The sequence below is a fragment of the Indicator indicator genome, chromosome 10 (genome assembly GCF_027791375.1).
Source record: "Indicator indicator isolate 239-I01 chromosome 10, UM_Iind_1.1, whole genome shotgun sequence".
NCBI classification, from domain to species: Eukaryota; Metazoa; Chordata; class Aves; order Piciformes; family Indicatoridae; genus Indicator; species Indicator indicator.
This window is the reverse complement of record NC_072019.1, coordinates 30,791-52,134: the sequence shown is the minus strand read 5'-3', so window position 1 is coordinate 52,134 and position 21,344 is coordinate 30,791. Positions and strand designations below refer to the sequence as shown.

The 21,344-nt window shown below is 49.7% G+C and overlaps 2 protein-coding genes across 2 annotated transcripts; both read right to left on the bottom strand.

Moving 5' to 3' along the window:
• Positions 1-28: 28 nt before the first annotated feature.
• Positions 29-5,448, bottom strand: FMO1 (flavin containing dimethylaniline monoxygenase 1). Its single transcript, XM_054384180.1, has 8 exons — positions 5,323-5,448; positions 4,922-5,110; positions 4,675-4,837; positions 3,856-3,998; positions 3,323-3,522; positions 2,450-2,805; positions 1,568-1,640; positions 29-371 (listed from the first exon to the last, which is right to left on the bottom strand). Exons 1-8 carry the CDS (start codon positions 5,446-5,448, stop codon positions 29-31), a joined length of 1,593 nt encoding a protein of 530 aa, XP_054240155.1.
• Positions 5,449-15,068: 9,620 nt separating this feature from the next.
• Positions 15,069-20,967, bottom strand: LOC128969353 (flavin-containing monooxygenase 3-like). The gene is made up of 8 exons (XM_054384179.1): positions 20,836-20,967; positions 18,793-18,981; positions 18,075-18,237; positions 17,403-17,545; positions 17,072-17,271; positions 16,573-16,931; positions 16,060-16,132; positions 15,069-15,417 (listed from the first exon to the last, which is right to left on the bottom strand). Exons 1-8 carry the CDS (start codon positions 20,965-20,967, stop codon positions 15,069-15,071), a joined length of 1,608 nt encoding a protein of 535 aa, XP_054240154.1.
• Between the last annotated feature and the right edge of the window lie 377 nt (positions 20,968-21,344).

The following is a 21,344-nucleotide window of genomic DNA, read 5'->3' as shown; positions in this document are numbered from 1 at the left end:
GACAAAAACCTAAACAGGTTCTAAAAATCTACTGGAAACCTAAAAACAGGGCAGTCAGAAGCAGAAGCAACCCTACCACAACAAGAATAGAAGGGCACAAGCTAGAGGAGCTAGCAGGGACTCGTGTTCTCGTGGGCTTCAGGATTCGGTCCCACTGGGTGAAGATGGCCTGGCGTGCCCCCTCCCAGCTTCCAGGACCCTCCAACCGATACTGGTAGGGGGTGCAAGGGCCAAAGAAAACAGTGAGTGCCAGCCGAGGGTCTCTGCAGAGCAGCCCCAGCAGGCTGGGCTTGGCGCCGATGAGCGAGGCGAGCTCGTCCATGTAGACCACCCACTCAGTTCTGAGCACTTCGTCAAAGGACAGCCCAAACCTGAACCAATCAGAAAAGAAAAAGAGGTGGGAGTAGGACAGATGTCAGTGGGGCTGAGAGGAACTGAAGGTCAGATTCTCTACATCAGTATTACTGCATCTGAGCTCAGCTTGTTTCCTCATAGGAAAGGGCTGGGTGCACATGCACTGGGAGCCAGGGTCTGTCCAGGCCTGAATGCTGCCCATGACACAGAGTGTATGAAGCTATGCTGGCTCTGGTACACACCTTTCTCACATGCATCAGTTGATCCTTCACTTCATCACTCACAAGTTGTGTCTGGACCACTCTCTCTTCATTTTGGTACACCTTCTCTAAAAGGTTTTGCCGAACCAGTTATGTTTGTTTGGTTGGGTTTTTTTGTTGTTGTTTGTTTGGGTTTTTTGGTTGGTTGGTTGTGGCTTTTTTCTGAACTATCTTCCCTTTGCCCTCTGCGGCAGGAAAAAGGCAGAACCCTTTATTTTCCCTCAGACTTGTTTCCAGTGAGGATTGTAAAAGCACATGGTGAACCAGAGAATTTCTGCCAGTTCACCTTCAGAATTCACAGCTTCATGTCCCACCTGCTGTGGGCAGAAGAAACTCAGGTGCATTTAGCCTCGTGTTGCTCTCTGCAATTCCGTATTTCATTCTTCTGCACCTGTTCTGTTCTAAGTGATCTAGATGAACCACGGATTAATACACCACTCTGGGTTTATCTCATTCATCATTTCCTAATGTTTCTTAGCCTTTGATCTGACCTTTTGTCTGCCTGTGAGCCACACCAGTGTGCTTAGAAACCAATTCACAGTGAATCAGACAGCCATGCTGAGATGGTGATTGTGTGTACACCTCGGGTTGGCTTTTACTTCTCTTGCTGAATTACTTTGCATTTATTACCATTAATTTATCCACCATTTTATCTTGGTCTCTGGAGACCCTGACACACTTCCCCAACTCCCAAGCAAGCAAGCTTTAATCTTGACTACCTTGAATTAATTTCCTTCCATTGTCAACAGGCAGAATATCAGTGTCAAATCAAAGGTTGCTTTGGTTCAGTGCAAGCAAATACAGGGGTGGCTGGATTTGGGCATCCCTCCCTTTGCCTCCACTATATGTGCAGGGAGCAGCCACAGAACATGAGCCGTGTTGCTCTCCCCTCGATTCCTGGGGCTTTTCAACCCTCCCCCCAAACCCTTCAGGGCTGTGGTGGACTGGCTTACCTTCGCACTTGGTTTTTCTTCTTCTCATTTACTTCCTTCTCCATGACAGATTGAGGTGGCAATTGACACAAGCCTAGAAGAGAGAAGAGAATGTCCTGCAGAGTTGAATTCCTGGAGGAGCTTGTGAACTTGTTCAGTGATGCAAACTCATTTTGTGATGCAAAGCATGGGAAGCCCTTCTCTGGGAGGGCAGGAAAATCTCATTGCTCAGATTTAGCTTGTCAGGGACAATTCTGCCAAAGGCTAGCCCTCCACTGTGGTACAAATTCACCTACACTTCCTTCTGCTCTTAAAGATTTGTGCTGTCAGGGCACTGCCAGTTGATTTGGGGCGAGATGGGAAGAGAGGATCTTCCCAAAAAGAAACCCCAGAGCCCACCCTTAAAGAGCAGTGGATCCTGCCAAGATGGATCCACCACTGTGTCTTGAAGACAACTCTTATCTGTGCATCCAGGTTTATGTTTCCATCTCTGTTGTCTGGCTTCCGAAATATTTTAGGGAGAATATACTATCTTGAACAACCTAATTCAGACCATAGTTTGCAAGTTCAGGTGCAGGACTGCACATCAGCTGTGTCACAGTAAGGAATGGAGTACTCACTCTTGGCTTGCAGCAGGCATCAGCTTAATGGGCAAAAATGTGATTTAAAGTAGATGCCATCAGCTTGCATGTAGCTTGGACCAAGCAGGCACTTACATTGCTATAGCTCTGCTGAAGTAGACTAACTCGCAAAGTCTGAGCCCTAGCAATACTTCCTTGTCCCCTTTAAAGTGATCTTCTCAGATCTAGGGTTTCCAGGGACAGAACTCCCCCTTGCTGCGCAGAGGGGACAAGCCACGTCCAGGCTGAGCTGCACTGTGGTACGCAGGAGCTCTGCTGTTACCTTGGAAGATGCGGGTCGCCCAGCGCGCTTGCATCTCTGCCACGGGCATCATGGCTCCCAGCGTCTTGACCAGCCCAATGACGGCCAGGGAGGGCCTCTGCAGGTGCGTGGGGAATATGTATTTGTAGAGGGATGCATGCTTGTTTTCCACCTTGACCACCTCTTCTTCTAGGAATGGGAAGGAGATGTCATAGCCCGTGCAGAAGACGACAATGTCTACAGGCTCCTCCTCAGGGCAGTTGTGGAAAACAACCACATTGTGCTTGAACTCCTTCACACCCGGCTTGATGGTGATTCTTCCCGTCAGGATGTAGCTTGGCAGGTCATCGTTCAGCACAGGCTCACGCACCAGGCAGCTGTGGAGAGCCGAGGGGCTCTGAGCAATGGAGATCACCAAAAAAGCCCTGACAATGTCCCTGCTCCTCCCCCTGAGCCCTCCATCTCTATGACCTCCTGTTGTCATTTGCTCTGAGCAAACAGCTCTACTCCCCATCTCTCCAAACATTTACATATTTCACCCTTGCACCAATGTCACCTGGTCCATAGCCTGAGTGACTCATGGGCATCTCTTGCCACCTTCTTCTGTTCACTCAATTACTCTTTAAACCATTGCTTTTCAGAGCTGATCCATGTTATAAGTCTCCCTCTTTCACTCTTCCCAGGGAGCCTCATCAGGAACACTCCTCTGGTCCCTCCTGGGCTTTTCCAGCTTGCTCCATCTCACGCTACTTTAGGGAGCTACTGCTTATCTTCTCCTAATTGGCTATAAACTCCTTGCTGGAGTCAGTCTGTGCACTGATTGCTGGAGATTTCCTCCCTGCCCGCAGCACAAACCCTGTGACACTGCATGGTATGGAAGCCACCATGAAGTACCTCTTCTCTGGTTGAAGGCCGTAGTTTTCATGATTTAATCTCTGGTTCACCTTGTAGTTAATCAGCTCCTGTGAAAGGGGTCCAGGGAGGCTGTTTCTGATCAAGCTAGTAAGGCGAGTGTTGAAAACCATGTCCCATGGGTAGCCATGGTCATGCACACGGCTGAGCAGCCAGGCGCCTCGGCTGGTGCTGATAGTCACCTAGGAGAGAGCAGAGAATCAGCAATTCAGGAGAGGAATTTGCTGCTTTGCCTTTATGAAGTAACCCCAGATGGGCACAGTGCAGACATCTATGCAATCGAAAACCAGGAACAGCATCTTTAAGACCTCCTGTCAGCTGGCAGTGGAGACGAAACAGGAGAGAACAAAACAACCAGCTTGCTTTCAGGGTAGGATGCTGACCAAGAAATACTAGTTCAGAAAGAGTGTTTGCTAAGCAAGGTAACCCCAGCTTGCTCTCCCCACAGTGATGGCAGACTAAGTTGCTGCCCCAGCAGCACCCTCCCTGCAGCCCTGGGTGGGTGGTGGCGGTACCTTCGCAGCTACACGGCTGGCCTCCACCGCAATGTCCACTCCTGAGTTGCCCATGCCCACCACGAGGACATGCTTCCCCTGAAACAGGGCAGGATGCTTGTACTGCTGGCTGTGGAAGTACTGCCCTTGAAACTTCTCGATGCCTTGGAGGAAAAGAAACAAAAGCTTTTTATACTTGAGCATTTGTGGGGTTTGTTGGGAGAACTATCCAGATGGCAAGAGAAAGGAAATGCAGTCAGTGGCCACTAGGGACTTAGAAAGGCCCAGCCCTACATCCCACACACACAGACCTGGTGCTTCCTCTCAAAAATCGGGTCTCATGCGTGCCTGCAAGGCAGTGAGCAGGGACACGTGTGCTGGGGGGGACTTGGAAGACAAATATGTACAAGAGCTGTGCTGGTACCGTCTTGTGATGAAGCCTCTACAAGATGTAGACAAGGAAGTTCAGAAAAGCTTGCAGCCCTTCTGCCCTACTAGCAGCTATGGAAGCACTTGATAATACTGAGGACTCATGGAGATTGATCACAGCAGTGATGAATACAGCCCTGTCAAAGATGATGGAGCTTCACTGAGAGGACCTTGTCCTATCTCACATATTGTGTGAACAGCTTCTTTGAGGCTAAGCCACCTTGCCTTGAAAGTTTGCTCTGAGGTGACCAGAGCCTGTGAAAACAATGCTGCTGAAGCATGAGGACTGCTGTTCATGCCACGAGGTTTGAAAAACAGAAGCAAGAAAAGGAAGTTTTCCCCTAGGAACTGCTAATTTTCCTTCTCCCCGATCCTTGGAAGCAGGTAACTGCATGCAGCTGTGTACTGTACCAGGAAGAGAGTGCAGGGGAAGGGACGGCTCAGAGTGGTTGCCAATGCAAACCATAACAGCATCGAAGACATGCAGCGTCTGCTTCCCATCCAGCTCTGTGACCACATCCCACTGGCCTGTGGTGGCAAAGTCAGGGTGTTTCCGGATGCTGGTGACAGTGGTCTGAAACGTGGAAGTGAAGCAGAGTTGTCACAGGCACCTGGCATGCATGAGGAGCTGGGCAGTGCTGGGACACTCATCACTCACCCCAAATTTGATGTGCTTCCGGAGACTGAAGTGCTCAGCATAACGCCGAAGGTATTCCAGGAACTGGGCATTGGGCAGGAACACTGGGAAGTCCTCAGGGTAAGGGAAGTCAGAGTATGATGACATCTCCTTCGAGGTGTTGCTGATGACTGATGCATAGACACTTGGCCGGCCATCCTCAATGTGCTCCTAGCATAGCAGCGCAGGGGGCATCAGCTCTGTGCCCTGGCATGGAGACCGTTCCCCCTTTCCCCTTCTCCTGATCTTGGGGAGTGCAGACAGGGGAGGTCAGCACCCAGCTCTCATGCCCCTTCCCCACCTGCTGGAGCCCAGCTCAACCTGCTCCCCAGCTCTCAAAGCTGCAGCTCCAGTGGGAAGGAGGACAGGCACTGCTGGCTCACCGTGAAGCGCCAGACCCCACCGATGTCCTGGCTCTTCTCGAAGCAGGTGGGCTCCAACCCCTCATCCAAGCAGCACTTGGTGGCAGTCAGCCCACTGACACCTGCACCCACCACTGCCACTTTCATCCTCGTTGTCTCCACTGGGATTCCACACTGCAAATGGCACCTAACCTGGAAGAAAACACACAGATGGTCACCACTCTTTTAGGGAGCAGCTGTCTGCATAGGGGATTTCTCTGTATACTACCTCATTCCCTTCACCAGCATTCTGGGCTCCTCATTTACAAGTTAGGTTAAATGTCTTTAAATCTTCATTTTTCTCTATTTTTAAAGGTGTTTTTTTGTTTCTTAAATAAATCCATCCAGCTCACCATCTTGCTTCCAAAACCCTGTAGTTGCCCTGGAGACTTGCTTTGAAGGAATGTAGCTAAGCCACAACTTGCTGCCAATTTTTCTTTCCAAGCTATGTTTAAACTATCCCTCCTTATCAGTCTGGCAAATATTAGTATTTTACCTTTGGAGATCTGCCCCTGCCTTTCTCAGAAAAGAAAACAAGTCATGCACCACGTCTGCTCTGTCTGTGCATCACTGATGGAGTCGCATCCCCTGTCCCCCGGGAAGATGCTGTTGACTTTGACATGGCTATCAAAGCCAACAGAGGGACTGTGGGGGTAGCACACCTTGGCATTGGGGATGCTTTTGTGTCTGTTACCCCAAGGCTACCCCACTGGAGAGGTCTGGGCTGGACAAGCAGGCTGTTTCAGGGCTGCAAATGCCTCCACCCAGGTGTTTGAAAGGCAGCAGCCCTAGGGTTGATGTCCAGCCCTACAAACTTCCAGGGATGCAGTGGAGAGGATGAACCTGAACTCTTCCTGATAGTGCTGGGCAATGAAACAAGGGGTGATAGCAAGGTGCTGTGGCTCAGGCTGGACATATCCAGAATGGGGGGTGCTGCAACCCTTGGTTTAACCCCAGCTCTGGTTATCAAACTGAGTTATCAACCTGGCATACTGGGATGGCACTACGGCCAGGTGGCACGAAATCCTCTGCCACAATAAGCCTTCACTGGACACAGAAGATGGTATATTCATCAGAAAAAAAACCCCAAAGCAATCAAAAAGACAACACCACAAAAATAAAACCACCACAACAACAAGCAACTAAAAGAAAAAAAAAACAAAAAAAAAAAAAAAACAAACAAAAAAACAAAACAAAACAAAACAAAACAAAACGACCCACCACCCAAAAGTCTTCAGTAGAAAAATGGGGTTAAACACAGTATTTTCTAAAACCCACTGAATTCCCCATGAACAATTTCAGCTTTCAGTAGGAAGGCAGTATCTAATGAACGCTCTGCCTTTCAGGGTGGGAATGAAAACTGAGCTCTTTGCTTTTCACATGAAGAAAGTGCTAGCAGAAGCTGTTGATCATTAACTGCTTGGGGGAGTTGTTGTTGGCATGGTGGGACTTAACCTGTATCCCAAACATCTCCCAGTCATGGATGATATTGAATCCTTTTGCAGAAGAGCCAGGAAAAAAAACCTCTAGGAAACATTCTCTTTCTGCTCCCCCATGCCTGTTTCTGCCACACTTTCCATATTCTCCCTGCAAGTATTTGTAGCAGCTAACCTCAGAAGTCTCAGTTTGCGGGGTGCCTGCATGGGGCAGGGAAGGATGCAGCCCCCGAAGGGCACACTTACCTCCCAGGCTCAGCTGCCTGTGCTCCGTCTCACTGCTGGCTGGGGAGAAACCCTCTTGCTCCCAGTTTATAGGCAATACACAGTGCTCTGGCAGAGGCAGGGGAGGGCGGGCAGCTCCCCCCGCCCTGACATGGGCAGCAGACTCCCACAGTGATTGCACAACCCGGGTTTGCAGTGGGAGGTGTGGCTGAACTCTCCTGCTGGTGTTCAGGGTGAGCCAGATGACCTGGTTGATGATCCCTCAAGGGGGCTGAGTGGGTTGGAGATGCTGGAGTGGTCCAGATGTATTCCTCAGTCATGCAAGGAGGAGCTGTGGTGGCTCCAGCTGTGGATTTTTTTCACTTGCCTCGTTGCTGGCTTCCGGAAGAGAAGCTGCTGATGGACAGCAGGGTTTTGGTAGGACTTTGCATCCAAAGAACCTTCAGAAAGAGTCAGCTGGTTTTGCAGTCACTGCTCACGGGATGCTGAGGCTGCATCCTGTCATTGGCCACATGGGCAGCTGCTGGTGAGGGCAAGAGGCTGCTCATGCATACTGGGAGAACATGCAATGGCCACAAACACCAGTGTACCAAGGTCCTGTGCACAAATAAAGTGAAAAAGTGAGGTGAAATATGAATGTGGGACAGAGTGCTCATCCAGGTATCTCCCAAGAGTATATGACATTGGAAGTGAAAGGGACAAGGGTGGTTTTGGATGAGACCTTGCCCTTAGCTACTCAATAGAGGTGACTGGTGACAAAGAATGAAAGTATGGACACAGGTGGACAGTTGATAGAGGACTGGGTATTTAGGGAAATTGGTGTTCAGAAAAATATTAAGTGATATTTGTGATATGGGTGACAGCACATAGCTCACTGAGGCTCTGCAGTGTGAGTGCAGGGAACATGGTGACAGCTGTCAGCTCCCTCAAGGCATCACCTTAACAATGACAAAGGTACTCCTGGACTGGTAGACCCAGATTTGTAACAGCTCTTTAAGAACTAAATAACCAAGGAGGCTGCAAGAGAGAGGGAGAAAAACCCATCCAAGGTCCACAGAAAAGAGAGAGTGGTAAATAGAGCATCTCCCTCCAACAGAGACATCTGCTCAGAGGCTGTGCTCAGATCTGCAGAGGCAGGAGATGGGCCTATAGCTGGGAGTTGAAACTAGAAGTGGAGATAGGATGCACATTGGTTACAAGGAGGGTAATTAGCTGCATGAAAGGTCTGAGCTTTGCACCAGACCCAGGTGCTTGCACAAAACATATTTGGTTCATAGAGGGACAGGACTCACTGTCCCTGTGGTAGGCACTGTCAGGAGTGTAGCAGCCAAGAACTGCCACACATCTGCACCACCCACAATGACATCAGCCTTCTTGGGCTTCCTCACCCCTGGGTTTCCCACTGTGTCTATCCAGAACCTGGCTTCCTGGGTTTGCCCCTGGGAGCACATCAGGTCTGGAGCACACACCCAGTCTGGGGTCAGCTGTGTCAGCCACACTTCAGCAGTGCTTGGCCTGGTGGTAGCCAAGAGCCATGTGCTTGCAGGGGTTGGAACCTGTGAAATCAAACTCATTCATTTGAATTCAGATTTCACACCACTGTCATGAACATGAACACCCAGGTTTTGCTCTCCTACACCAATGGGACATGGTTACCAAGACAAACAGGCAGCTTCCATGCAGCTGGGGTTTCCACAGGCTACATCTCCAAGCTTTCCCTCCCGCTGGACTCTTCTCCAGATGCACAAAACATTATGTTTTCAAAGATGCTTGCCAGCACTCAGAAAAGAATGTGGGGAATCTGGCAAATATTTTCCTCTTCATATGCTCCTGCTTTTCTGAGCTTCCCAGCAAGCCTCCAAGTGACTTGTAGTAAGAGAGACATGGTGGAAACTTCCCAGGTGTGGTGCTAGTGCTTTTGGGAGGGCAGTTCAGGGGAACTTCCTAAAAGAACAAGTTGTGTTTTGCTATAGATGAGCTACTGTCAGAGAAATGGGGCCAAATACCTTTGCTGCAGTTGCTTACACAGTGGTGGATCTAGCCATCCCTGATGGAGAATCCAGTCTGGAGACACAGGATGAAATGTAGTGAATGGTACTGTGTGTGCCTAGGGCAGAAACACCTCTAAAGCTTCAGTGCCCTGCCATTAAAACTCACTTTCCTGTGATCTGTCCCAGGTCTGTGGTGTTCCCCTCCACAAATATCTCTGCAATGGTCTTGACCAGGAATGCAGAACAAAAAAATCTGAGTGGAGATGGACAGTGTGATAGGCAGTTACTGTAATTATGCACAGGTACACGCATGCCCAGGGTGCTGAAAAGCCCTTGGAAACACACAGGGAAATTCTGGTTGCTCTGCTCACCTCTGCTGCTGACACACTAGGGAATGTCATCTTGGGACACCTGGGACCCATCTCTCCAGCTTCTGTCCAGGGACAGTCAGTGCAGAGCAGAACAGTCTAGAGCAGACAGCATATCACTGGGATTTTATATGTTCTCAAAGATGGAAAAAAGCTTCATGGCCTGGCATTTAAGCAGAGCATCCCTTGGCATGCTTGGGTCAAGTCACCTTGAATTTCTGTTGTTGCAGAGACAGGAAAAGACACGGCCTCAGAAATCCCTGTCCCCGTATCTGAGCAAGCAGTATCTGCTGCCACTCCATCACAAAGAGATGGACTCTGCCATCACCATCACACACACAAACTGCTGGGGCAAAGGAGCTTTCACCAAGGGATGGAGTGAGCCCAAGGGAGGGCACGATCTGGGGAACCATTTTACCACCTTCCCTCTGCACAGCCTGGAACACCAAACAGCTGTATTTGTCACATGCTGGGGCACAAGCCTCACTAGATTTTGGGATTTATCAGCCACAGGGGATCATAGGAGAAGCCAGGAGCTGCAAATAACCACTGGTGGCTCAGGATGAGAACTCGGATCAGTACATTCGCAGGCCTGCCTGCTGCTGAGCCCCTTCTCCCTTTGAGAAGTAAAGCTCCCTGGCATTGTGGCAGAAGCTTGGGCTCTACAATGGGCTTTTTATCCTTGGAAGGAGAAACTGAATATATCCCTTTAGTCTTAATCAGATGGGAAAGGCACCTCCTCTACAGAACTCCAGCATCAGTTTTGCCACCTCCGATTAAAATAATACTTTAAGCCAAGGAGGGGCCAAGCTGTATGCAAACAAGTCTCAGCACAGCCTGCTTTGCTGTTTTCTAGGCTTGTGTCAACAGGTTTTGGTGTGTGTCATGGTGAAGGTAGGCAACAAAAAAGAAAAAAGGGTAGGGGCTCCTGTTAAGCCAGTCTTTAAGCAAAGTGGGGTGCTCACCATCATACAGCCACCGCAGCCACACACCCTCAGGAACCGATAGGATGTGGAGTCTGGGCTCATCAGTGAAATGATTGATTTTTCCCCTCTCCAATATTGTCACTGCCTCCCATTATTGACCAGAAGGCTCTGACCACCATTGCTTCACTGTACATGGAGGTGAGGCTGCCCCAGAGGTAGCTGTTGCCTCCCATGGCTTACTGTGAGGCTGAGGCTGTGGGATATGGCAATCCATGGATGGATGGAGGCTGCAAGAAGCTGCTGGTGGAAAAATGTGTATTCCACCCCCCATTTCTAACAGTCTGGATTTTGGCCCTGAAAAAGATTATTTCTGCTTTAGACTAGGGCAAATTCCTCCTTGAAAAAAAAACAACAAAACAAAACAAAAAAGACAAAACCTATCTGCCAAGCAGCAGGGGCTGCTCTCCCATTTACTTTTCTATTCCCAGGACGTAAAGGACACTTAGAATTCTTTTAAATCAGATCAATATCTTAAACTCTTTCTGAAACCTCTCAAGAGACATCACTGTTAAGGAGATTCAAAGGATCTGCTGGAGCAGACATGAGCTGTAGCAGCTTTGCTTGCTAAACAAAGAGGTCTCTTCATGGAGTGCACAAATATTTCACTCCAATGTATTTGGTAAAGTTTAACCTGATTTAATAAGTCACCATGTTTTCCAAGCATGTAACCTGTGGAATTTGTCAAGAGGAAGCTGCTGTCCTTGTTAAACAGATGTGTTAACCTGGAAAACTGCAGGTTTAAACCTCTTGTTTTGGGAGGTTTTAAAATGTACATTTGACAGCTTCCTCAGACAACTGCTCAAAAATCTTCACAAGAACAGCCCTGATGGACACACACACCTTCCCTTGCCCACCCCTTCTGTGTACCAGGACTCCAAGCAGATAAACACATACCCTCCCCAACTACCATGGGAGACGCGCTCAAAAAGCATGCAGCACAAGGAAGGGCTCGAGACCCTCCTCAGCTCTTCTGAGCCAAACCTCAGTCTTAAAGAGTCTCTCTCTATCATTTCACAGCTAACTACGTATAACTACTGAGGAGACCATCAGAGCAGACAGGAGTTACAGTTAAGGGCACCTCTAAGCAAATAATCATAAGGAAGAGCTGTCTCAAAAGCAGAGGGTTAAGACATGCACAGCCTGACCAGAAGGCAACTTCCTGCCACCACCAGGCAAAGTCAACCATCAGCCTTCAAGTGTTTTCAAAAATTCAGTCAGTGCAGGTGACCTCTTCCTGTAAATATTTACCAGGCTCCCAGGCTGAGCAGTCTGAATGCTTTCAATTCCTGCTGCCTCTCCAAGAGCATCTCCTGCAGAGGTGTGCTCATGGCTAACAGTCCCATCCCCCGGCATGGGGACTCAGCAGCACTCCTAAGTCAGCCAGAGACTTGCTCCTGCACCATCTCAGCCTCCCACCCAGGAGCATTGCTGTGCATTTATCACCAGAAATCAGGTTTTTAAAGAGGATTAACCCCCCAACATTAATCAAGGCACTACACCCAGACACTCAGAAATACCTTGCTGAGGAGCCAGCACGTGCACTGTGGAGCTACATTAGTTCAACATCGGCTAGCAGACCTTTCACCTCCAACAGCTTCACCAAGCCCTAGGAGACAGGATGGGAAGGGAGCTCAGGAACATCTAACCCATCTTCTCCTCCAAAAGCAGCTCTAGCTGACCTTTACAACCTTATTTCCTCCACCTGTTTCAAAAGCTTCTGGTGATGGAGACCCCAGCACCTTCCTCACAACTTAATGGCTGCTTTGAAGTGGCTGTCAAGTTTTCTCTTATTCTCACAGCAGAGACAAGCTGTTAGCTGAAATTTCACTATGACTGAGGAGACTCTGCAGAACCAGCCCTCCAACAGTTTGAGTGGGAAGTTCCAGATTAAATCGATAGAGGAGCTCTGACTGGTTCATTCCTTGGCTCACTAATTGATCTGAGAAGCTGATGAGCACCCACAGGTGGTCTTGAGAGGGCTGCTCAGCACCACTGAAGATTAGCCCCCCTGGCTGTTTTCCTATTTATACTCTGGAAAATATTTTTTTACAAAGAAATTGTTCTGCAAGGGCCAGAGTACTGGATTATTTCTCTGGGAGCTTCACCCATTTGATGAGATTAGGAATGGGAGAGGCTGCACCGCTGTGGCCAAGGCAGGCAGACTTCAAAGAAACAAACATACTGATGACAGGAGAAGGTGGATTTCAGGAGGAGAAACAACAACACAGATTGGTGCAGCAAGGAGATGCGATGCTGCTTGGGAAACTTACGAGCCAAACTCTGCTTCTTTTGTTATCTTTGACTGGAAGGAGGGATGAAAATAAGAGGGCCTAGGACCTTCAGTTTAATCCATACAACATGGAAATATTTGCCCTTGAACTCTGCAAGAAGAGGTGGAAGGGCTGCAGTGAAGTGCAGGAGCCTTGAATTGCAACTTTAAGCACAGCTTTGGGCACAGCCTAAAATCTGAGCGTGCTGGGACCCAGGCTTTGGTGGTGGTGATATGTCAGATTATATCTACTAGATCAGGAGATAAAGGAAAGGTGAGAAGCCTTCACTGAAGACAGAGCTCCAGTGAAGCATCAATGAAGGTCATGGTGTTTGGTCTGTAGGACACTGCAGGTTCACTTGATCTTCATCCTGTAGCTATCCTCAGTGTTGGTATCCCCAAGGTGTTCAGAGTGGCCATGTCAAGAAATTCTGGCTAAAATTCTCACTTTTTGGAGCAAATTGTTAAGGGGTGAAAGTGTCATGGGTGGTTATTGCTTCTGCATGTGGAAAAGAATTAATTGTTCAATTAGCAGAGAAAGGTGGGTGCAGGTGTAAAATGAAACATAGGACATGTGCCTGCTCTGCAAAGGACTGGTGGTGTCACTTGGAGAGATGCTGTTGGGTATGGCCCTGCAATGGGCTTGCACACTTGAGAACAGCTGCAGAACAGTGGAATTCCAAACCAGCAGCCAGATGTACCTTCCCTATGATCCTCTGGCCAGCAATAATGCCCTGCACTCTGCCAGGGAAAGAGCAGTGCAGCTGAGGTGCCCTCAGCAGCACAGACAGAGGCCATCACCTCATGTTTGACAATGATGAAGTTATCCACCCTGTTTAGCCAGCCCTAGAGAGCTGTTGTGACAGCCTGGCCCACGTTCATGAGTTGACCATACCTAGGGAAGGCAGCACTGCCTTACCAGAAGCCCAAGAACCTTCTTCCTTCATTCCCTGACATCATCTCTGCTCCCATGATTGGAACCCTGGCACCTCCCCAGTTCACCCTACAACTGCCAAGGCCAACAGCTGCCTTCTTCCCCCTTGCCCTTAGTTCCACATCACCTGGTACTTCGGCTTTTCAAAAGCAAGGGCTCCCAACTCCCATCATGTTTCATGTGGATCCTACCAGCACCCTGTGAGCTCAGCAGCAACATCCTCCACCAACGTTGTCTGTGTCCTAGCTGGTTAACAAGGCTGCCCTCACCATGTAGAAAGAAAAATCACAAGGATAGACCATGCACAACTTGCTAATTGCAAAAGAATTACAAACCCTGCTCAGATGATATTTTTATTCATGTTTGAGAGAGTGTGTCTGAGATCTTTAGAGCCAGACCACAGTCAAAGGAAGAGCTAAGAGCTTGCTTCCCATCATGGGAAGTGAACACAGCATTTGGACAGAATAAATAAGAGCAGACAAACCTCTTCATCTGGTAGGAAGCAGCATGCAGCGTGTTAGCAGAGTGCTCAGGCAGAGGAAAGGGAACGTGGCTGTCAGACACACTTCATCTCAGCTTTTGGATGTTTATACGTTCCAACAAAGTCCAGAGGTTGTTCGGAGAACACTTTGGAATACCACAGTATTCCTCTCGATATTTTAATCTGATTTTTTTGTTTGTTTCATTTGGACATCTTCCCCCTCCCCCCCCACCCTGAAAAGGTGCGAATGCTTTTCTTTGCTTGTTATGAAAGTTATTTTTCAAAAGGGCCAATTGAGGCAAGCTCTGTTTTAGCTAGAGCACAAGCTCTACACCAAAACTTACTTCAGAAAACCCAAACACACTGACTCAAATTTTCCCTGCAAAAAGCAGCAGCAGACAGAGATTTAAAGCTGTGTAACAAAGTGCTACTACTTGGAACACGTTTAGAGGGATAAGATAACCAGCAGTTACTGGGGTTGGTATTTACACTCTTTCAAAGCCCTAGCCGAGAAACCTTCCAAATTTACCATGTGTGGAGATTGCACCTGATTTATCAATGCCATTTTTTAGGGATCTCTTGATGAATTATTTTTGGGTAATGAGCAGGGCAGCAGCCCACATTGCCAGTTGGAGAAAGCATCCCATGCACACACACTGCACAGTACTTCCACATCCCTCCCAGCATCATAGAATCATGGAAGGCATTGGGTTAGAAAGGACTCTTGAAGGTCATCTTGTCCCAGTCCCCTGTAGTAAGCAGGGGCATCTTTAATGAGATCAGGTTGCTCAGGGCCTCATCAAGTTTAACCTTGAATGGTTCCAGGGATGGGATCTCCATCCCATCTCTGGGTGACCTGTTCCAGGATTTCACTACCCTCATTGCGAAGAACTTCCTTCTTATGTCCAACCTAACTCTACCCTGCTCTAGTTTAAAACCATTGTCCCTTATCCTATCACTACAAGCCCTTGTAATCAGCCCCTCCCCAGCCTTTCTGTAGCTCCCCTTCAGATACTGAGATGCTGCAGTAAGGCCTTCTCAGAGCCATCTCCTCATCAGGGCAGCAAGGAGGAGGAGGAGTGGAAGAAAGAGCATCCCCAGCACAGCCAGCCAGGGAAAGGTGGTGGGGGCGGCAGGGGTGATGCGTGTCTGCGTGGCCCGCAGGGTGCGGTCCCACTGGGTCAGGATGGCCTTTCTGGCCCCACTCCACTTCCCGGGGCCCACCAGCCGGAATTGGTAGGGCGTGCAGGGGCCAAAGAAGACCTCCAAGGCCAGCCGTGGGTCTGTCAGCAGGAGCTTTGTCATGCTGGGCTTTACTCCAATGGCCGAGGCCAGCTCATCCATGTAGGTGACATAATCTGTCTGCAGCATGCTGCTGTTCCTGTGCCTTTGGCAAGGGGGGAGGAGAGGAAAGGAGAGGCTGCTTTAGGTTTTCCCTTTTTATGCATTTTTAAATGTATAAAAAGCACAGTGAAGGCAGAATCTGTCCTCTGCTCTCCCCCCTAGACCTGGGGAGCTGAGCTGACAAGGGGTCATAGCTCCAGGGGATACACATCCATGTCGGTGGAGGAATCTGGCTAACAAGAAAACCTTGCACTTTGAAAGTTCCTACCATGCAACAGTTTCTAGAAACCAAGCACTGCTTGGGTCAGATTCAGCTTTCACAGGCTGTGTTAATCTTTTTAAAGTATGGCTTCAATGTAATATCAGACATACTGAGAGGGGAAAGCAAGGCATGTCCACGGGCTTTGTGGGGGAAAAAAAATTGTCACTTTGAAAAATAATGATGGAAATGTTCTATTTCTGCTGGGGCCTCACCCTGATTGTGTGAATGAGAAATGCTTTTTCAGTCTGATAACACTCAGTGATGGCAAACGAGCATTTTCAGACAGGAAATCCTTCCATCACAATTTTTCCACCCAAACTTGCCTGATTCAAGCCTCTGCAGTGCCTGTATCCAACTCACTTTGGACTGAGATGATGGCAGGGCTCTTCTGCCAGCACAGGAGGTTCCATGAGCTGCACTTACCCTTTGAGCTTCTTCCCCATCTTCTCATCAATGTCATCCATCATCTCTCTGATGGGAGGGAGCGTGCACTGCCCTGCAAAGAGCAGGAAGAGCATTGGCAAATGAGAGCTATGCCCAGGAGATCTGTCCTGCAGCAGACTGGGTTTGCAGGGATTGGCTGAGCCCTTGGGTGCTTCTCTTCCCTTTAGTGTCAAGACTTGGGTCTTGAAGTTGTGACTGCATTGGCTCCCCTGTTCTTAAAAGTGTGCAGTGTTGCCCAAGGGGCTCTTCAGCCCCACCAGAGGGACTTCATTGATAGCTGCAGCAAGCTGAGAAGTGGCCTTGCTCCCATAGTGAAACATACCCCATCACGTGGAGACCCCACTGCAGGTATTTCTGACCAAACCTGACTGTGCTCCTCAGCACTCAGACACTGTCCTGGCTGCCAGTTTGAGCCTGCCCATTACTGCTGGGAAATGCTGCTTCCTGTCAACAGAAAACAAATCTCCACTCAGCACGTGGCTCTCCACCTACCCTGAAACACCTTGATTGCCCAGCGGCATTGCAGGTCCACCGTTGGCATGATGGCTCCAAGTGTCTGGACCAGCCCAATAACTGCTATGGTTGGTTTCTCGAGCTGAGGAGGGATGATACCCTTGTAGAGGGTGACCTCATTGTCCCTGCTTTTGATGATGGAATGATCCTCCATGAAAGGGTAGGAGCAGATGTAACCAGTGGCAAAGACGACAAGGTCGACACCGTCCTGCACAGTCCCATCTTGGAACAAGACGGATTTTTCTCTGAACTCCTTCACGTTTGGCTTGATCACCACCACGCCGCAGGCGATGCGACCTGGGAGGTCATCGTTGAACACTGGCTCCTTGCGGGAGGCTCTGCAAGGGCAAAGGCGGAGGGGCTGTAAGAGGCTGTCGCAGAGGCAGCTTCTGTTGCTGGCCCAAGAGAGGCACACAGTTCAGCCCCAGCCAGAACCATCACCCTTATGGTGTCTGGGAATGGATGGCCCCATGTGTACCTCTCCAGTGGCATGAGGCCAAAATTCTCGTGCTTGAAGGACCGATTCATGCTTCTCACATACAGCCAGTTGCTGAGCGCCCTGGGAAGGATTGTCCCCAGCCAGGACTGGAAACGAGTGATGACCAGCATGTCCCAGGGGTAGCCCTTGTCCCAGACACGGCTCATCACCCAGGACCCACTTCGAGTGCTCAGGTAGACCTGGAAGGACAGCAAGGTAGGGGTAACCTGACCCTGTCATAACGGCTGTGAGCCCTGGGGCTTGTCTGGTGGGGGCAGTGGCACATGCTCCTGGACATGGGGACTCTCCCTTCCCCAGTGGCTCTCCATACCTGAGATGCCATGGTGCTGAGCTCCACAGCAATGTCAGAACCAGAGTTACCCAAGCCTATCACCAGCACCTTCTTCCCTCTGAACTTCTCTGGTTCCTTGTACTCTCGGCTGTGAAAGTAGCAGCCTTTAAACTTCTCTATTCCTGGGGAGGAGAACAGAGAGGGTTGTAATTCACCCCAGGAATGAAAAGGAGAGGCTGTGCTGGTTTGGGGATCTCCCTTTCCCACAAACACTACTGGGGCATCCATCTGGCCATTTCTCATAATGTTCCTTGCCAGAGAGAAAGCTTTACCTAGCTGTAGCTGTAATAATGTAGCTGTAAACAGAGAGGCAAAGGCTATCGAGTAATGCACGTGATGTTTGAACTAGAAATCAGGAAAATGCCCCAAAAAGTGGTTGACAAAATCCTTCTATGGAAAGTCTCTGGTAAAGGAAACAGCCTACAATATTTTTGTTTTTTTTTCCCTGGGAAAGATTAGCATCGACCCCACTTTGATATTGTTTGATTACTGGAGTATGTTTTCTTTTAAAAACCAGGCTGTTGATTCTCTAAACAAAACCCCACTCCCCAAAATATTGCTCTCCTAATGCTGCAAAGGTATTCTTCCATTGTGATGGAAGGCATTTGCCCAGCTGTGTCCCAGTGGATGAACTCCCTGTGTGCAGCTTACCTGGAAAGTCAGCGAGGGGGAGGTTTGGGTAGACTTGATGCCCAGAGCAAACCATCACAGCATCAAAAACAGCTGTCTCTTCCTTCCCATCCCTCTGGGTCACCACCTCCCATTGCCCCGTCACAGAAAAGTTGGGATGTTTTTTAACCTTGGTGACCAGGGTCTTAAAGGAAACAAAGAAAGAGATTGGTGGATGTGTGGAGCACACTGAGAGCTTTAAATAGGATTCAGAGGCCTCAGGAATCCCAGAGGATATTTGCCCTGTGATTTTGTTCTAGCACCTCCAAGGAATGCAGAGAGAAGGGAGCTGATGAGACCTGGTTTAACAAAGCCAGGAGGTTTTTTTCCCCTGAATATTTTCTCCCCGGATTTGTTCTCCCCAAGTAACTAGTACAAGAGGAAGCAGCATCAAGTTGTGCCAGGGAAGGTTTGGGTTCGATATTAGGAAAAAATTCTTCACCAGAAGGGCTGTCAAGCCCTGGCACAGGCTGCCCAGGGAAGTGGTGGAGTCACTATCCCTGTAGGGATTTAAAAGATAGGTACTGAGGGACGTGATTTAGAGGTGACTCAGCAGTGCTGGGTCGGTGGTTGGACGTGACCATATTGAAGGTGTCTTCTAACCAAAATGATCATATGATTTTATGGTTTTCCCTGTGGCAGGGAGACCTGCCTGGGTCCCCCTGCTGCTCGCTGTCCCTCTCCACTCCAGGCTTGTTACCTTGAATTGTATGTGCTGGAGAAGGCCAAAGTGCTCGGCGTACTTGCAGAGGTAGTGCTGGAGCCTGGTGTTGTGCATGTAGTTGGGGTGGTCATCAGGGAAGGGGAAGTCAGGGTAACAACTCATCTCTTTGCAGGAGTTGGTGAACACGGTGCGGTAGATGCTGGCTCTGCCTTCCTCTGCTTTGTTCTGGAGTGAAAGCAGTGCAGATGTGTCCCTTTAGGCAGGACATGACCCCTGCCTGTCCTGGAGCCCTGAACTAATTCCTCCAGATGCTATCACTCCCTGACCTCCACGCTGAAGCCTGAGGAAAACAGCAAAACCACCAAGCACTACCACCAAATAACCCCCATGAGCACAGAAAAGTCCTAACAAGTCAAGAGGAGGGATTGCACCACCCAAGGCATTTATGAGCCAGTTACGTGCACATTTGCCAGGGAAAGTGGAAACCTCAAAGGAAGGGAGTGTTGTGGAAGGACCATGCCAGAGTCTCTCCACTGTACACCCAGAAAATCTCAGGAAGTCAGGTGTGACACAGCTACAGTCAAGCACATGGACACCCCCAAAATATCACAGGAGACAAGTAACATAGGATCCCCCAGTATCCAGCTTCCTTGGGGTCTGTCTGTAAAGCTTTCAAAATGCTGTGGGTGCTCCTGGATACTGCTCCTTTGTGCCTGTAGTCTCAGTGACTGTACAGGTGAAGGCAGAAGGCCAGACAGATGCATTTCCTTTGGTGCAGCAGCTTGGCTGCCTGTGCTTTATACCTCGCTGCCTATGGGACAGGTTTAGCCAGGAACATGGATGGAGGCTTGTACTTTCTGCTAGCAATGCCCATGCCAGCTGGCCAGCATCCCACTGACATCTAGAAGGGCAGGACATGGGAGATCTGCCAAAATCCCCAAGACCACCATGCATGCAGTGGGGTCTGAGCTGGCCTGGCCCAATTCTGCCCAAAATAGCCAGCCTCAGGCATCACCCTGTCCCCATTGTGGGGGGCAGCTGCTATAACTGCACTGACATTTGGCTCTTTACAGCAGTTACTGCATTTCCTTTTGCTGGTGGCTTTGATGCCAGGACAGAGCTGGGAAAAATGCAGTGAGGTTTCTGTGCCAGAAAATTAACATTTGGGTTGGCCAAATGATTACAAACTTTCAATAAAAGAGAAAGGCCAAACAGCTAAGGAGCTGAAGGGTTTTTTTACTTTTCCCCTCGACATTCTGTTATGAAATTCTGCATTATACATATCAAAAAGTACTGCCAAACTTTCTGGAGGAATTTGCTGGAGCCCTCCCCAGAAAAGAGAGAAAACATGGTCCATGTTTTGAGATGGATTGAATGTTCCAGAGCATCCAGAATAAGCTTTCTGCCCTTCTCCTCCACCCTGGGGTTTAACTCAGGCAGGCTGAGTTCCTTTCTCAAACAGCACCCTGAGCTGCTCCTGCAATTGTGGTCACACCCCATACTGTCCCCTCAGCCCTGGCCTGCCAGCAGTGGGGCACCTGGCATGAGGTGGCTCTGGGCCTGACCCTCTAATTAACTTTGAACTCCTTTTTAGCTGTGTGGTGTGTGACTGTTACCTAAAAGCACGCTGAGCACTGCCTTGAGCAGCAGTGAGTGCTTCCCAAGGTGGGGTGGATGCTGCCAGCCCCACGGGGTGACTTTTCAGGATCTGAAGGCTTAATTCCTCAGAGCTGTCCATGTCTCCGTGGACTTTGAGGGGAGCAGGTGCATGTCTTTGGTGCAGCCCCGAGGGGCTTGCAGCCCCATAGTTGGGAGAAACTGGCAGCTCCCTTCATTCCCAAAGGAGAAGGGTTGGAAGTTTGGTGGGGATTTGATTCAGCAAGCCAAGGGACAGCCAGGCTGTCCCTAGGGTAAGGGAAGGAATCTGGGGACTGGTACTGAACCAGCCAAGCCCTCCCACATGCAGCCATCAGAGCAGAGCAAGTAAATCGAGACACGCGGGGTGCAGCCAGGTACAGCCTCCCAGCCCCGAGGACGCAACTGTGGAACAGCCAGCCTCGAACCTAGGCAGCCACTCACCGTGTAGTACCAGAGCCCCCCGACATCCTCACTCCTCTCGAAGCAGGTGGGCTCCAGCCCCTCTTCCAGACAGCACTTGGTGGCTGCCAGCCCGCTGACGCCGGCGCCCACTACTGCCACACGTCGCACCATGCTTCCTGCTCGGATGAAGAACCTGGCTGTGGTGGAGTGGGCACAGCTGGGCACGCTCACCCAGCTGCCTCTGCACCCAGGCAATGCCCCGGAGGAGCCAGCCACCTCCTCCCCAGCGCAATACCTCAGCTCCTTACATAACCCCGGGGGAGTTCTTCCTGATCCTTGCTTACCTGTTTGCCTTGCAGCCCCCAGGTAAGTGCTTAAGGGTTTTGGGCAGGGAGAGGTGTGGTGGCTCCGGACAAGCTCCCCTGAAAGAGGAAAGCTCTTTTATGCAGCGCTGCACGGGAGGCAGGGCCAGGGCCAGGGCCAAGGGGTTGTTTCAGTGATTGACTTCTGCTGTTTGGACTTCAGCAAGCCTGGAACTGTAACGTGAG